The sequence below is a fragment of the Clarias gariepinus genome, chromosome 19, assembly GCF_024256425.1.
Source record: "Clarias gariepinus isolate MV-2021 ecotype Netherlands chromosome 19, CGAR_prim_01v2, whole genome shotgun sequence".
Classification (NCBI taxonomy): domain Eukaryota; kingdom Metazoa; phylum Chordata; class Actinopteri; order Siluriformes; family Clariidae; genus Clarias; species Clarias gariepinus.
Window position 1 is genome coordinate 17925077 of NC_071118.1, and position 18983 is coordinate 17944059.

At 39.2% G+C, this 18983-nt stretch overlaps 1 protein-coding gene across 6 annotated transcripts in view; it reads right to left on the bottom strand.

Annotated features, from left to right (window-relative positions):
* dennd1a (DENN/MADD domain containing 1A) overlaps nucleotides 1-18983 on the bottom strand; it is a 199299-nt gene that overhangs the window by 99708 nt on the left and 80608 nt on the right. For all 6 annotated transcript variants that reach the window (XM_053478387.1, XM_053478386.1, XM_053478388.1 and 3 more), the window contains one exon: nucleotides 18786-18831. In XM_053478387.1, coding sequence (XP_053334362.1) covers nucleotides 18786-18831 — 46 coding nt within the window. The remainder of the gene's footprint in view (nucleotides 1-18785; nucleotides 18832-18983) is intronic.

Sequence of the window (18983 nt, forward strand, 5' to 3'; positions counted from 1 at the left end):
CCTTTACATGCTTCCTCTGGGCAACATAATCCGTAAGCATGGTATTAGTTTTCATTGTTATGCTGACGATACACAGTTATATGTCTCAGCAAAACCTGATGAGAAAAAACAGCTTACTAAAATTGAGCAATGTGTGCAGGATATAAGAAATTGGATGCTAATTAACTTCCTTCTGCTAAATCCGGATAAGACAGAAGTTCTAGTCATAGGACCGCATACAGCTAGGAGTAAAATTTTAGATCACACCGTAACTTTAGATGGCCTTTCTGTTCCATCAAATGCAACAGTGAAAGACCTTGGTGTGATTATTGATTCCAGCCTTTCATTTGAAGCACATGTAGATAATATTACCAGGATAGCATTCTTTCACCTCAGAAATATTGCCAGAATAAGAAATTTATTGTCGCTAAACGACGCAGAAAAACTAGTTCATGCTTTTATCACCTCTAGGTTGGACTATTGTAATGCCTTACTGTCTGGTTGTTCAGCTAGATGCATAAATAAGCTTCAGCTTGTCCAGAATGCAGCAGCGAGAGTCCTCACCAGAACCAGAAGATATGAGCACATCACCCCTATCTTATCTTCACTCCATTGGCTCCCTGTGAAATTTCGCATTGATTTTAAAATACTACTCTTGACATATAAAGCATTAAATGGTCTCGCGCCGCAGTACCTGAGCGAACTGCTAGTGTCTTACGATCCGCCACGCCTACTTCGATCAAAGGATGCAGGCTGCTTGTCAGTACCGCTTATTATGAAAAATACAGCTGGGGGCAGAGCTTTTTCTTACAAAGCCCCAAAGTTATGGAATAGTCTTCCAAATAGTGTTCGGGACTCAGACACAGTCTCAGTGTTTAAGTCCAGGCTAAAAACCAATTTATTTAGCCAAGCATTTTTATAAATAGATTTGCCATAGGTAAAGGAGCAGATCTGGGGGACTCATGGGCGTAGAGTATTATGGTGAACTGGTATGTTTGGATGCTGTCTTCCTCACTCTCATTGATCACTCAGGTTTGCTGACGGTGAGGTGATTGTTTGCTTTACATGTCAGGAAGCCCTCATGTTTGTGTTTCCTTCTGGCTCTCCCTTTTAGTTATGCTGTCATAGTTAGTCCTGCCGGAGTCTCTGCTTGCACTCTACAGTTAATATACATTCACATTATACATTGTGTGACTGTGACCATACCTAACTGCCATCTCTCCTCTTCTTCTCTTTCCCCCCCTCTTTCTTTTTCCTCTCTCCTCCTGTCCCCCCCTTTCACTCTTTCTCTCTCTCTCTGTCGAGCTACACATGTCGTTCCTGAGCTGCCAGTGATCCAGACTCCCTCTGCCCTCCGGACCTGTCTGACCCATCCTGGTGCCCCGCTTCTGGCTGAAGATCTCGTCACATGGATGCCCCGTGTGTCTCTCTGGGATGCGTCTGGTGTCTGGGAATGATTCTCTCTACCTAGAAAATGGTTCTGGCCTTGACTGGTGTTGGCAACTGTTTCTCTGGGAACTTGACAGTTCGATAGTTCATGACTGGAACTTCTTACAAGTCTACCTGGGTCTTCAATAACTAACTGGACTCCATATTAACATCAATTAACATCAGCTATTATAGCTGAACTGCCTCCCACCCTACACACTGTATAAATGCAGATCATTTACTGCTTTCTGTTTCACCCAAATGAGGATGGGTTCCCTGTTGAGTCTGGTTTCTTCCTATTACCATCTCAGGGAGTTTTTCCTTGCCACTGTCGCCCTCGGCTTGCTCACCAGGGACAAACTGACCATTTTGATTCATACAAATTCACATTTCATACAAACTTAAATAATTCTTTTGACTATGTAAAGCTGCTTTGCGGCATTGAAAATTGCTAAAAGCGCTATACAAATAAAATTGAATTGAATTGAATTGAATTAACCCCGGTTTGTCTGTATTCTCGTCTGCATTAAATTAAAATGCGCTTTTCATACAAATAAGTTAGGCGATATAACACTCGTATATATTAGTTCATCTCTGAAGCCAAACTATAACTTACCCAGTACTGAAGCCCCCCACACCTCCTCACACACCTCCCCCCACACACACCTCCCCCTCCTCACACTCCTTAACTGATAAACACTTCAGAGTTTTTATCCATCTCGGTAACTAAGCGCTAAGTCACGGCCAAACTGAGAAAAATATAAACCGGGTTATGAGCGTTTAGCTCGCGAGCTCCTGTACATCTATCCTCAGCTTGTGTCCTTCATGAACTGCATCACATTATATTCACAGATATAACCTGCAGATTAACTCTTAACCAAAGAATAAATAAATGCTGAATTTATCCAGACAACACGCGGTCAGATTCTAAAGGCATTTTTATAAAGCACAAACACTCTTCATCCGGTAGTGCAGCTTTTGTAATAGGGACATTAAGAGTATTTTCGAAGCTTTAGTGTCTTTTTAGTTGAAGAGGAGTGACATTGTGAGTTTGTGACACTGACAGTAAGCTGTAATGTTAACTCCAGACTTGGTAAACAGATCATTAAGTTATCTAAAGTTACATCTGACCGCTGCTGGTGCTGCCAGTGATTTTCAAAATGGCCGATAAAAAAAACTAAACTGGGAAATAAACTTTAAACTAATCCCAAACAAATTTTATAAATTAAAACACCACTTACCGCGAATAGTCCATTAAGCCGCCATCTTCATCTCTAGTGCAGTTTGGTAGCGTCAGTTCGGCGGGGGTGGGAGCGGGTTGTTGAAATCACGTGATTGCAACTCAGCGCAGCAAAATTGCTGGCTTGTGTTAACGTGTCCTTGAGAACGAACCAGGTAAATGCATAACGTGTCCTTGAGTGGTGGAACCAGGTAAATGCATAAATAGGGCTTGAATGGACGTGTTTACTGTGAAATCTTGACACGCCTTTCTCGAAGAAAAAGGAGGGGGGATTACGGCGTGCATAGGGCAGCCGTACGCCATTCGTACGCAATTCACACGGCCGCGGCTATTTGGCGTGGCTCCATCTGTAACAAATATTGAATGCAAATAACAATAGCCCACGTTTAAAAAAGCATTTTTATTTAGATTATAAAAAAATAATCCTGCATCTGTTTTAGGTGTTCCAGCTGCCACTGTTCCAAAATTCAAATTAAATCAAATCTTATTATGATCAAATTTAAGCACAATAAATGTTAACACAGTGAGCCTTTTGATTTTATCACTTGTAATTAGAAAAAAAGCGTGTATGGATTTGTGTCATCTTATTTCTTGTGTTCTTTAAATTTATAGTAGATTTATTAACTGAAATAAATTACCATAAAATTAAAACAGTGTTAGGACGTTCTACTACTGTCTTTCTACGTCTTTCAGCCCCGCTTGTGTTTTTGCGTTATTATAAGAATGAAATGCAGTAGACTGTTATGATTTGTAACGGGTTCGACCCATGTTACTCAAACAACTCAGTTCAGGTGTAAGTAAATGGATAGAAAGTAAATGTCTGTGCTGTTTGGGGGAGGGACGTGCTAATGATTTGGTCGGCTCTGTGTGTGTGTGTGTGTGTGTGTGTGTGTGTGAGAGAGAGAGAGGGGTGTCGCGGTCGTTTTCAGTGAAACAAAGGCTCAGCTGAAAAATGTTAGGCACATCAGTCACTTAACCCCCAATAAAAGGTATTTGAGTGTTATGATAGTTGTAATATAACAGATGCGCACTGAATACTAAACCTAAACCAACCACGGAGATTAATGAACCAAGATAGCCCCCATACCCGTTTAAAAAAAAAAATATATATATATATATACCAAAGAATATTATTGTGTATAGACTGATTAAAAACAATGCAATTTATGCTATCATAAGGAAAATAACAAGTTCTTCCATTCCAATGATTAAAAAAGGTAACAATGTCAACTTTAGAATCTAGAATCCAGGAGATTAAAATTACACAAATTGAAATCACTGAAAGTCTCCAGAAGAGCCTCAGATTCAAGAGGTTTTTAAAGTGGGGAGAAGTGCATTTTAGTTCCTCTGAATGTATAGGTGAGAACAGCCGATTCACACCTGGGGAGGGTGAATAATTTGTATTTGAATGTTGTCTGGCATTGTAAAGCACTATAGTGACACTAAAAGAACAACCCAGGATTAATAGGAATTCTTATACTGCATAAACATTATTTAGCACAAAAAAATTCCTCGCGCTCGGGAAAACTATGCTTGCGGTTGCGCGCTGGTTAGACTATAGGAAATTAACTCGGAGGATTTTTATTTAGACTATTAAAAAAATAACCTTTTTTGCCACTTTTTAGTTAGAAGTTTTCAATACAAAGCTTATAATGCCCACATGACATGACGGAATAAGGCACGGCTGGTGATGATTGGGGTTTGTTGGGTTACAGTGGATTTTACTACGCGGTGTGAGTGCAATGGCCATCCGTTTGCTCGCGCTGACTCTGCTCTCCGCGGATGGCCGGACCGCCCTCCTCCCACCTCTCGCTCCTTTAAAGTCCCTGGGGCGCGTTCCATTTGCCCTGCTTGCATGCCGCACTTCCGCGTTGTTGCACGCGCGCTGCATACACAGCGCGTAGTAAAATCCACTGTAGCCCAACAAACCCCGAGTATTTTATAGCGCTGGGTGCAAGCCCGGGCAACGATAGCAACGATAGCTCACCAGTCATGTGTAATTCTGCGGTCCCGCTGCTTCGCATGTCTGAAGGGGAGGCCGCCTAACTAGTGAGCGAGGAGCGATATTGATTTGGGCGCACGCCGTGACAGGCTGAAAAAACTGTGTCAGATTAATGTGCAAAAACTATATAATAAAACTATATAAGACTACATGCCTTTATAAGACTCAACTTTTATTTAAGCGCACTCACAATAACGAAAAAACATTGTGATTTTGTAAGTGTTGTGATTTTGTAAGTGTTGTAAGCTGCGCTGTTCTGTATTGTTTTTGGTGAACTTGAGCGCGTCAGAAAATGAACGCAAACGTTTTTTTAAATGGTCAGAGTCAGTCTGCTTGCTGTTTTCCCGACGCGTTCATAATCATTAGTCTACTTCTGCCGGTGCGCTCTGGAAAACTTCATGCATGCGGCTGAGCGCTGATTAAAACTATGGAGTAAATTAAAGAGGAGAATCACGATGCCGAGTCGAAGTCCTGAGCCCAAACCTCATTTAAATTAAATTAACATATATTATAAGTAAAAAAACAATAGCCCATGTTTAGAAACTGTTTATAAATTCTTTCCGACATGAGTTGGCCCGGTGTTATGCGCAGAGCGCCGGGAGATTTCCTGAAGCTCAGAAATCACTGGGCACGTTTTCTAAATAGACGCTATCTTTAATAACTGATGGAGGTTTTGAGCTGTATACACACGCATTCCTGCCTAAACAAATCTTAAAACTACACCTGTGACACAATAACAGTAATATTTCAAACATTCTGCAGGCTGATATTTGGAGAAAGGAAAGAATAATGAATAAACCAGTTGTTGGGTCAAAATAACCCAACCAGGTGTTCATTTGTAAACTACATCTCATATGAGCCAATATGAGCAACCCAACAATGTGTTTAAAGTACCTGAAATAATCCAGAACTTAAATAACAATAAACCGATACAGAGATACGCTGTATAACGGTCACTGTTGTATTTACGGCAACGAGCGAAAATGTCACTTTGCGCCACCTGGCGGCCATTTTACGAATGACTTTGAAATGCAACTGATTTATTTTGGCCGCTGACGTTTTTACGCGGCGGTGAGCGCGACGGTAATAACCATTCCAATTGATCAACTACTGTATATAAAGATTAATGAGAGATTTATTTTTTTTAAATGCCGATGTGAGCTGCTTAATTTCAGTCATAATATACTAACACATTTTTGCTGTGTAGTTTTGTGTGTGTGTGTGTGTGTGTGTGTGTGTGTGTGCGCATAAAAATTGTATTTCAATGAATGTTTTAGATTTATTTTTGTTAATCTCAAAAGAAGCCCTGTTTGTGTGAGGTATTTGAGTGTATACAGTAAATGTGAACAGCTGAGACAATAGGAGTCTTGGTAAAACCTGGGGTTACATGAGCCAGGTGTCTATGACTTTTTAAGAATATGTGAGACCCATTGATTATTCAGTAAAACAGAGGCTCTGCTGAAAAAAATTTGGCACATCAGTCACTTTATCCCAAATAAAAGGACTTTCGGAGTGTTATAATTGAGTTGTTTTGATATGGGCACACACCCTACACTTTCATTAACTCCGTTCTGTGATTAAAATAATCTGCTAGGTTTGTTTATTCTCCTTTTCTCTGCTTTTCTGCTAAAGTTTGAAATTGTATTTTTTGTGTGTGCGATGTGACTTAAGTTTAGAATTTGCACATGAATCGGACATTTTCACATAATCAGCCACATTATAAAAGCCCAGTTTGTGCTCTACATAAATAATGGAAAATGTATTATAATGCTACTATATTGGTAAAGATTAGAAATTTACAAAATTTACAAAATTTAAGAAGAGCGCTGAATCACTGCAAGTCTTCAGAAAGGCCTCAGACCCCTAAGAGTTAACACTAGAGACCCCTAAGGGTTAACACTAACAGCTTGCCATAATATCTTCTTTATTGTCTTTCGGCTGTTCCCTTTCAGGGGTCGCCACAGCGAATCATCTGCCTCCATCTAACCCTATCCTCTACATCCTCTTCTCTCACACCAACTAACTTCATGTCCTCTCTCACTGCATCCATAAATCTCCTCTTTGGTCTTCCTCTAGACCTCCTGCCTGGCAGTTCAAACCTCAGCATCCTTCTACCGATATAATTACCATCCCTCCTCTGAACATGTCCAAACCACCTCAATCTGGCCTCTCTGACTTTATCTCCAAAACATCTAACATGGGTTGTCCCTCTGATGAACTCATTCTTGATCCTATCCATCCTTGTCACCCCCAAGGAGAACCTCAACATCATCAGCTCTGCTACCTTCAACTCTGCCTCCTGTCTTTTCTTTAGTGCCACTGTCTCTAAGCCGTAGAGCATCGCTGGTCTCACCACTGTCCTGTACACCTTTCCTTTTATTCTTGCTTATACTCTTTTATCGCACAACACACCTGCAACTTTTTTCCACCCATTCCAACCTGCCTGTACCCGCCTCTTCACCTCCTTTCCACACTCTCCGTTGCTATGGACCTAAGTACTTAAAGTCCTGCAACTTCCTTACATTTGCTCCCTGTATCCTCACCGTTTCTCTTGGGTTTCTCTCATTTACACACATGCATTCCGTCTTACTGCGGCTAACCTTCATTTCTCTGCTTTCCAGAGCATACCTCCACCTTTTCAAATTTTCTTCAACCTGTTCGCTGCTCTCGCTACAAAGCACAATGTCATCTGCAAACATTATAGTCCATGGAGACTTTTGTCTAACCTCCTCTGTCATCCTGTCCATCACCAGAGCAAACAAAAAGGGGCTTAGAGCCAATCCTTGATGCAGACCCACCTCCACTTTGAACTACACTTTCGGTGTTCGTGCCATAATATATATTAGGAAAATATTCATGAGAGAATCAAGTAAAAACTCTATATATATTGGATGAAAAGTCTGAATATATTAAATGGATTCCAAATATATTGAATGAAACGTTTTAGAGCCGTTTACTAAAGCATTCGCTAGTTAGTAAGTAAGCAAATAAAAGATAAATGAATAAATAGCTTTAAATAGTACTTTACACACACATTGTATATATATATATATATATATATATATATATATATATATATATATATATATATTCTTCAAATTTTAATGGTTAGTGATTGGTGCAGACATTCACACTTTTTATGGGGAAAAGGAGGGTCCTAAGCGAAATTAAACGAAACAACTGTAGGCATTTGCAGCTCCTACAGATATTAGTAGCAACAGAAATGGAGGCAAAGAAGTTTTATTCCACGAAGAATGTTGCCGTTTGTGCAGGCAAAAAACAAAGGGGAAGAAAGCCTTTTAATAATATATTGTAGTTATTCAGTTATCGATTTTTACACTAACACTTTGACATTCTGATTTTGTTGTATTTGTATCCTAACTTTTTACTGTCTGTACAGCGTTATGAAAAAGAGAACAAGTTGCCTCTAAGCACAAAAAAAATTGAGAACACCCAGCTTGTAAAAAAGAAAACGGTATGTATTTTTTTTGCAACATTATTAAACAATCTGTACATGTCAGTGGTGTGCTAAAGGTATTAAATGATTCTTATGTTGGCTTTTACAGGCTACTTTACACTGATCAACAGTCAGTGCCCCGCTGTAACCAGCAGATCAAAGGAGCAGTTATTGGCTATAACACATAGCCAGCTGAGATTGGGCGCTAAGGTTGGTTGGTTGGAAGCATGTTTAGCTGAGAAGATAACGAAAAACTCTCTGTGCATACACACTTACAGTATGAGATGCGCGCGTGGACAAACAATTTCTCAGTGCAGATACAACATCAACAACAGGTCTTCAGTTTGTAATACACCTGGCCATAAATAAAAATGAATATTTAGGCCTAAAAAGATGCTTTAAAATACATCTAAAATTAATTAATCGGCTTGTATAAAGCCACAGCCTTAACAAAAGGCAGCGTTTTGATCAAAAGGATGATAGACGCGTGCAATTTATCGATAAAATGCCCCCACCCCCCAGAAATACAACAAATATATAGGCTACTCGCTAGATAAACACTGCCTTTTCCAACACGCCAGCGCGCTCCAAAGCGAGCCGATTTGTTCAAGTCATAATATAACATTTTTGCTGTGTATAAGAATTGCATTTTAATTAATGTTTCATAGTGTACCAGGTGGCCAGTCCTCTACTGCTCAAGAGTATAGTATATACTATATAAGAATATAAAATGAAAAAGCTATTTACACGAATGCTCAAATGTAAAGCAAATGCAATTATTAATTTATTGTGTATATTTAACTTCATTAAGTCGTTAATTTGGACAGGTGTATTATTTTTGATCTGCATTATTGCGAGAGGTAAATGACTTTCTGGTGGAATATGTCTGGATTTTATCGACAAATCGCACGTGTTTATCAACCTTTTGATAAAAACGCTGCCTTTTGTAAAGTGGAATGTAAGAAACATTAACACTCTTACCGTGTTCAAATGAAGGGGGTCAGTGAAATATGAGTTGTGAAAGTGATTATGACAGACACGGGAAGACATTTCCATTTGGAGATAGCGTGGGATTATTAATTTAGAAACATAAAAGGAAACCTAAAAAAAACTAAAAACACAAAAACAGAGCTCCACCGTCTACGTAAGAACAGACGCGATTCTGGAAACTAAAACAAAAACCAAAGATCCCTTATGCCCTAACTGAGGATTTATAGGAAGAGAGAGTGGAGTTTTCTGCTTTGTGCACTTTAACCCGAGAGCGTACGCTAAACTGATGCGTGTCACTCTCCCTCATTTTCTCTCTCTCTCTCTTGTTTTTTCTTCTTAGACAGACAGAGGCTTCGGCTTTGCCTGTGTCTTCTTCAGCGCGCTTTGTCTTTGACCCTTTATATAAACACGCTGCCAGGTGCGGCTAATTCAGGCTGACGGCGGCGTTGCCTGGCAACCGCGTGTATAAATGTCCAAACCATTGCCTGTTCAGAACTCTGCGTGGTAGCAGCCTGCAAAACTGAATAGTTTATGCGCGGCTCTGCCCCTCGTGCGAGCCACGTCATTACATACATGTCCACAAATACTTTGACAACATACACTTATAATAAAGCTTTATATCCTCAGGCGGGGTCATTACATTGTTTCAGCGATGATTTCACGGAAGCGAGTTCAAAACTAAATCACTGCTCCTGCTCGATCTAAAGCACTGTCAAACTAAACACACATCCGAGAAGCTTCAAATAGAATGAACGAACTAAACGAGCTTTCGTTTTTGTTATAGTATGAAGCCCCTAGATGGACAAAGGAAGAGAAAAAATGGCAGAAAAAAGTCAAAAGTTTTGGGTTATAGCGCAAAAGATTTGGGTTATATCGCAAAAGTTTTGGGTTATAATGCAAAACATGACTTGTTTTTTCTTCTGACTTTTTTTCTCTTCCTTTGTCCCCTTAGAGACTCTGTAGTAGGTTTTCTCAGTTAAATATGAAAAAACAATTTCGCTGATTATCAACGCGGGAATGAATGGCGCATTGTCCAAGTGCAAGTTGATCTTGTAGCTAAACTATTTGCTTTGGGTGAAAGCGCCATCTAGTGATCATTGTGTGTCAACGACAGCTTCCCATTCAAAACAATAGGCGGTCGAATGACCGGTGAATCACGTTTAAAAGTAGATGACACTGGCGCGGCGCTTCTAGTGTTAAAACAACCTCTTCTAGCTGAATGCCCTGTGAATGGGTGTGGGGTAATGTTTTTTCTTATTCAGGTTTTTTTTTATATATGTCATATTACAACACTCAGAAAAACGTTTTATTTGGGGTCAAGTAACTCCTAACGTTTTTCCAGTAGAGCCTCTGTTTCACTGAATAATCCATGACTTTTTATGAATATGTAAGACCTATTGACACCTCTCAGATGACACCACACACACAGAGACTAGCAACTCCAGAAAAGACCAAGCGTCATCAACACGTCCCTTCCCCCAAACAGCTCAACAATGTGTATTTACTTACATCTGAACAGAGTACAGAGTACAGAACAGAGATTTACAAGTCAATGATCAGTAACTCAGGATACATACATTTAAACAATTTATTCATACAGATGTACATGGAAATACTGTTTTACATGGAAATTTACAGGGTTGTCATGGAACGATTTACCCTGACAAAGAGCCATATAAATACAGTGGCAGCTGGCACACCTAAAACAGATATTAGGATATAGATAGCAGGATAATTTTTTATAGTCTAAATAGAAATGTTTTTCTAAATGTGGTCTATTGTTGTTTACTTACAATAATTGTTCATTTCAATTAAATGAGGTTTGGGCTCGGGATGTTGAGCAGACATAGTGATCCTCCTCTTTAATTTCCTGTAGTCTAGTTAGCTTTCAACTGCACGCATAGTTTTCCAGAGCACGCCGGCAAAAGTAGACTAATGATTATGAATGCGTCAGGGAAAAACAGCAAGGAGACTGACTCTGACCATTTTAGTAATTCATTGATAAATTAATGATGTCTTTGATTTCGGCTGTAGTAATGAAGGTAATCATGTCATCTTGTCATGTCAGCGGATGCATCTATTTTCACGCTTCATACAAATTACATAATCTGAAATTTGTTTTCCATTAGTTTATATAAAAGCAGACATCTCGCTTTCTATTAGTATATATTTTTCATGTCTGTAAGGCAAATATACACAGAGTTTCTGTTCATTTTCTGATGTGCTCAAGTTCACAGAAACCAATACAGAATAGCGCACCCTGTTTGATTTAATCAATTTACAAAATCATAACGTTTTGTCATTGTGAGTGCACTTGAATAAAGGTAGAGTCTTATAAAGGCTTTGTACAGATCTGGCCATTAGGAACGCACGTTTCGAGAAAAGGAATCCTGCGAGCTGCCGCGGCATTTGCCGCTGGTTCCTCTCAAGGTTTCTTCCTATTACCATCTCAGGGAGTTTTTCCTTGCCACTGTCGCCCTCGGCTTGCTCACCAGGGACAAACTGACCATTTTGATTCATACAAATTCACATTTCATACAAACTTAAATAATTCTTTTGTTTGTGTAAAGCTGCTTTGCGGCAATGATAATTGCTAAAAGCGCTATACAAATAAAATTGAACTGAATTGAAATATAGGCGTTTCAAAGTTGCATCAAATTTAAGCAAAGTAAATGTTAACACAGTGAGCCTTTATATTTTATCATGTGTAACACCCGCGCAGCCAGAAAACCCTGGCTGTATGTATCAGAAAACGTGAGTGAGTCACAGGTGTTGTCAGATTAAAGGGAAAAAACTATATATATAAGCTATATAAGCTACATAGCCTTTATAAGACTCAACGTTTTCTCGTCATTGTGTGTGCACTTAAATAAAAGTAATGATGTTGTGAAATAATAAAGGCAAACAGGGATACAGCGCTATTCTGTATCGGTTTCTGTGAACTTGAGCGAGTCAGAAAATGAACCGAAACTCCATGTACAGTATACTCGCCTCACAGACGTGAAAAATATATACTTACAGAAAGCATATTATATATATATATATATATACAGGTCCTTCTCAAAAAATTAGCATATTGTGATAAAGTTCATTATTTTCTGTAATGTACTGATAAACATTAGACTTTCATATATTTCAGAATCATTACACACAACTGAAGTAGTTCAAGCCTTTTAATTGTTTTAATATTGATGACTTTGGCATACAGCTCATGAAGACCCAAAATTCCTATCTCAAAAAATTTGCATATTTCATCCGATCAATAAAAGAAAAGTGTTTTTAATACAAAAAAAGTCAACCTTCAAATAATTAATCATCAGTTATGCACTCAATACTTGGTCGGGAATACCTTTGCAGAAATGACTGCTTCAATGCGGCGTGGCATGGAGGCAATCAGCCTGTGGCACTGCTGAGGTGTTATGGACGCCCAGGATGCTTCGATAGCGGCCTTAAGCTCATCCAGAGTGTTGGGTCTTGCATCTCTCAACTTTCTCTTTACAATATTCCACATATTCTCTATGGGGTTTAGGTCAGGAGAGTTGGTAGGCCAATTGAGCACAGTAATACCATGGTCAGTAAATTATTTACCAGTGGTTTTGGCACTGTGAGCAGGTGCCAGGTCGTGCTGAAAAATGAAATCTTCATCTCTATAAAGCTTTTAAGCAGATGGAAGCATAAAGTGCTCCAAAATCTCCTGATAGCTAGCTGCATTGACCCTGCCCTTGATAAAACACAGTGGACCAACACCAGCAGGTGACATGGCACCCCAGATCATCACTGACTGTGGGTACTTGACACTGGACTTCAGGCATTTTGGCATTTCCCTCTCCCCAGTCTTCCTCCAGACAAATGACATGCAAAATTTGCTTTCATCCGAAAAAAGTACTTTGGACCACTGAGCAACAGACCAGTGCTGCTTCTCTGTAGCCCAGGTCAGGCGCTTCTGCCGCTGTTTCTGGTTCAAAAGTGGCTTGACCTGGGGAATGCGGCACCTGTAGCCCATTTCCTGCACACGCGTGTACACGGTGGCTCTGGATGTTTCTACTCCAGACTCAGTCCACTGCTTCCGCAGGTCCCCCAAGGTCTGGAATCGGTCCTTCTTCACAATCTTCCTCAGGGTCCGGTCATCTCTTCTCGTTGTGCAGCATTTTCTGCCACACTTTTTCCTTCCCACAGACTTCCCACTGAGGTGCCTTGATACAGCACTCTGGGAACAGCCTATTCGTTCAGAAATTTCTTTCTGTGTCTTACCCTCTTGCTTGAGGGTGTCAATGATGGCCTTCTGGACAGCAGTCAGGTCGGCAGTCTTACCCATGATTGCGGTTTTGAGTAATGAATCAGGCTGGGAGTTTTTAAAAGCCTCAGGAATCTTTTGCAGGTGTTTAGAGTTAATTAGTTGATTCAGATGATTAGGTTAATAGCTCGTTTAGAGAACCTTTTCATGATATGCTAATTTTTTGAGATAGGAATTTTGGGTTTTCATAAGCTGTATGCCAAAATCATCAAAACAATTAAAAGGCTTGAACTACTTCAGTTGTGTGTAATGAATCTAAAATATATGAAAGTCTAATGTTTATCAGTACATTACAGAAAATAATGAACGTTATCACAATATGCAAATTTTTTGAGAAGGACCTGTATATATACATATATACACTCGCCTAAATGATTATTAGAAACACCTGTTCAATTTCTCATTAATGCAATTATCTAATCAACCAATTACATGGCAGTTGCTTCAATGCATTTAAAGGTGTGGCCCTGGTCAAGACAATCTCCTGAACTCCAAACTGAATGTTAGAATGGGAAAGAAAGGTGATTTAAGCAATTTTTAGCATGGCATGGTTGTTGGTGCCAGACGGGCCGGTCTGAGTATTTCACAATCTGCTCAGTTACTGGGATTTTCACGCACAACCATTTCTAGGGTTCACAAAGAATGGTGTGAAAAGAAAAAAACATCCAGTGCTAGAGATCAGAGGAGAATGGGCCGACTGATTTAAGCTGATAGAAGAGCAACTTTGACTGAAATAACCACTCGTTACAACCGAGGTATTCAGCAAAGCATTTGTGAAGCCACAACATGCACAACCTTGAGGCGGATGGGCTACAACAGCAGAAGACCCCACAGAGTACCACTCATCTCCACTACAAATAAGAAAAAGAGGCTACAATTTGCACGAGCTCACCAAAATTGAGTTCACTGTACTAAAATGGCCCCCACAGTCACCAGATCTCATGTGGTGGAACGGGAGCTTCGTGCCCTGGATGTGCATCCACAAATTTCCATCAACTGCAAGATGCTATCCTATCAATATGGGCCAACATTTCTAAAGAATGCTTTCAGCACCTTGTTAAATCAATGCCACGTAGAATTAAGGCAGTTCTGAAGGCGAAAGGGGGTCAAACACCGTATTAGTATGGTGTTCCTAATAATCCTTTAGGTGAGTGTATATATAATAAATTTAGGTGAATTATTATATAGTTTATATAGTTTTATTACATAGTTTTTACACATTAATCTGACAATAACTGTGGCACACCCACTTTTTCTGATGCACACCCTTACTCTGTTTTCTTGCTAGGCTGGATTTTTTCATGGTACACATCGATTTTATCATGGTCTACCGGCGGTAGTACAGCGCAACTGGGGTGCTACTGGGGTGCAAAATGTCATTTTTAAAATGTTTTCACTATTTATTGAAGAAATTATGATAATCATAACAGCCTACTGCATTTTATTCTGAGAGTAACGCAAAAACACAAGCACTGCTAAATTACATCTGCTGACGCAGTAGCACGTCCGGACAGCGTTTGAATTTTAGTTATTTAGTTTCCGTTAATAAATCTACTACAAATTTAAGTAACACAAAATATAAGATGGCACAAAACCCTACATAAATAGCTTTTCTAATTACACATAAAATCTGAAGGTTCATTGTGTTAACGTTTACTTTGCTTAAATTCGATCCTAATTAAAGATTGATTTTATCTGCTACTACATGCAGCTGTAAAGGAGCTGTGACTCAGTAATCCTTGAGAGAATGATCAAAGGCCTGAGGCCACCACGCAGCGGTAAAGCCAGGAAACGCGAAAACCCAAATGCTGTCGCCAGGAGACGCAGCGGTAAACCAATATTCCGATTGACTGCCATCTGTATATATAAAACTGCTGCTCCGCCATTAAGATCATAACGATTACAGTGGAACCTCGGATTAGGAGCATACGTTGTTCCGGAAGCGGGCTCGTATTCCAAAATACTTGTAAGCCAACTTTAACTTTCCCATAAGAAATATTGGAAACTCAAATTATTCGTTCTACAGCCCAAAAAAAAGGTCTACATAAAAATAATTAATACAAAATATAAAGTAAAAGTAAAAAAAAAATCAACTTGCACTTTACCTTTAAAAAAAGTAAAAATAAATCCTGACAGATAAGTGTTTCCTATTGTGAGTGTGAATCTAAAGTAAGCTCCCCTCTCCCCCTTGAGCAGAGCAAGAAAATAGATTTTTAACCTCAACCTAAAATGACAACCTAATCATTTAGATTCATACATTTCCTCACACATTTCACATTCATTCCCCTAATTGTCTTCCGTTAGTGGAAATAGTTGTGTGTGTGTGTGTGTGTGTGCTTGTGTTAGAGAATTGTCCCACACATTAGCCCTCCCTCCTCTCAAATAAGAGAAGAGGAAGGGCTACTCTGTAAGTCAAGAGGTGGGAGGAAGGGAGTCATCGTCTTACTTACGCAAACAAACAGAGCACACACAAATACACTAACAAAAACACTTATCTGTCAGAATTTATTTACTGTAAAGTGCAGGTTAATTTGTTTTATTTTTACTTCATATTTTGTGCTAATTATTTTTCCATATTATTTTTTTTGGGTTGTTGAACGAATCAGTTTTCATTATTTCTTATGGGGGAAATTCGCTTTGATATATGAGTATTTTGATATACAAGTAAGCTTCTGGAACAAATCATGCTCATAATCCAAGGTTCCACTGTACCGTACTTTCATTAGCACAGATGGAGTTGGACGTATTCTAAACTTGCTAATAACTAATACAGAACATCAAAAAAAACACAAAATCATAAAAAATTATTAGTTCATCCAAAAATTAAACAGATGGCGCTGTATATTTTTAAAAGGGTGCTCATGAGTGTGTAATTAAAATCTAATTAATAAATGCAATCTCACACCTTCATTTTGTGCACTTCACGGTAACAGATAAAAAAAAATTGTTAATCTGAGTATGCAGTCTACTTAATGAACGTGATCTCGCGGCTTTGCGCCACGTTCTCTATAGGAAAGTTCAAACAAACGCTTTACTTAATTGACTTGCAAAGTTAATCTTGCAAAAAATCTGATTTTGCTTGGTGATATCTATAATACTGAAGTTGGGAATTTTGGTTGCTCTTATTTGACTGGGCTTGAAATGCAGATTTTCAGAGATTTTGCTTTGTGGCTTGGATCTTTGTTGTACTATACCTACTTATTATTTGACTTTGGCTTGCGGATTTGAAACACCTATTTCAGTTTGTGAGGTCTTTTTTTGGGGTATTTCACGCAAATGAAGTCGCGGGCACAGCTAGTATGCAATAAAAGCGCTGATGGATCAGTTATTTAAGCAAATCAAGAAAACTAAATAAAGCACAATAAACAAAATCTTGTTTGCGTGCATGTGTTATTGTTTCTATTGTCATTATTCATACATATTATAATTAACCAAAGCTTGCTAAAGTAAATCTTTCACTGGTACTTGATTTTAATCATATTCTGCTTCTTATTAAGACCAAGAGAAAAAAAACCTTATTAAAGTCCTTGTACATTTACATTTAGGCATTTGGCAGACGCTCTTATCCAGAGCGACTTACATTTTTATCTCATTACACATCTGAGCAGTTGAGGGTTAAGGGCCTTGCTCAAGGGCCCAACAGTGGCAACTTGGTGGTTGTGGGCTTTGAACCTGGGATCTTTCGAACCATAGTCCAATGCCTTCACCACTGAGCTACTCCTGGCCAAAGAAAAGGGGCTCTTGTCATGAGTGTGATGACCTTGTACCTCAGTCATCACAAAAAGCAGTCAACATTGTAAACAGATAACATAAAATGTACAAAATATGCAATGCACGATAAAATAAAAATATAAATTACAACAATTTAACATAATTCTTAACAATAAATTTTTTCTGGTAGGTTTGTGTATAATAGAATTTGACACTTGGTTTCTATTAGTTGACCCTATTTAACATCTACAAAGATTACTTAAAACTATTATACACTATATACTATATGATGCTGGGAAAACATTATTTCCTTCCTACCTAAAAAGTGTACTTTTTGGTATTGTATATTATTTAGGTTAAAATTTTGGCTTTTGTATTAGACATCCATCCACCAAAAATACACAACTGGACTGTCACAAAGAGTCAATCTCCCACACACTGCACTGGTGTGGGGGTGGACAAACAACAGACATAAAGCCATCACAAATTTTTTTTTTTTTTACAGAATTAATCGTCTATGCACTAACCCTTATGCCTGCCATTTAAAACAAATACAGTGGAACCTCGGATTACGAGTAACACAGTTTATGAGTGTTCCGCAAGACGAGCAAAAATTTTTAATAAATGTTGATTAAAAAAACGAGCATTGTCGTGGTTTACGAGCACCGAGTATCATGTAAAACGCATGCGCTTCTTGCTTTGACACCAAGCGTTGCGTCATTACAACTGAGCCAACGGTTTTTCTCTCTCTTGCACTGCGGGTATTCATCTCCACTGCTGGGTCTTAGTGGTCATCTCTTACTGGTATAATCAACATCCGTGTGTGTGTATGTGTGTGTGTGTTTTTCTTTCTCTTGCGCTGCAGAGTGTGTGCGTTATGTGTGCGCGCGCATAATTTGACACCGCGCCGTTCTCACTCTCTCACTCACTCTCTCACTCACACACACACACACACACACACACACACACACACACACACACACACACACTCTTTCTCTCTCGCCTTTACTGTGTGTCAGTGTTTGAGTGTGTGTGTTATGTGTGCGTGTTTTTCTTTCTCTTGCGCTGCAGAGTGTGTGTGTTATGTTCGCACACACTCTCTCTCGTCGTTAGTGTGTGTCAGTGTTTGAGTGTGTGTGTGTTATGTGTGTGCACGCGTAATTTGGCACCGTGCCGGTTCACTCTCTCTTGCCTTTAATGTGTTTGTGTGTTTGTGTGTGTGTATGTGTGTATGTGTGAAACAGAGAGGGGGTGCGTCACTCACACACAACCGGCAAGGTGTCAAATTACGCTCGCGCACACACAAACCACACTCGGCAGCGCAGGAGAGAGAAAAAAAACACACAGCACCTGTGCGCATAAATAGAAACACTTATCTGTCTGTATCAGGTAACGTGCAGGATAATTTGGTTTATTTTTAATTTATATTTTGTGTTAATTATTTTTATGTATTTATTTCTTTGGGCTGTGGAACGAATAATTTTAATTTCCATTATTTCTTATGGGGAAATGTGCTTTGAAATACAAGTCTGCTTCCTGAACGAATTATGCTCGTAATCCGAGGTTCCACTGTACCCTGTCATCTAACTGCCCCAAAGAACCAAATAAAAATGTCCCTCTGACTGCAGTTTGCCCGCAAACATAAAATCCTCCTACAATGCTTATTGGTTAGGAATTTTCTTACCTCCATCAGGCTTGCATGAACTCCTATAAGGTATGGCATAGGAGCACTAGCATGAAAAGAGAGAAAGTAAAACAATTATGAACACACAGTAACACCATGCTGACTAATTGTTCTACATACATTCTTATGTTTTGTAACAACTCTGCCACTATCACTCAGGACAGTGACCCGATACTTGTGGCACCTATACAGCCTTAC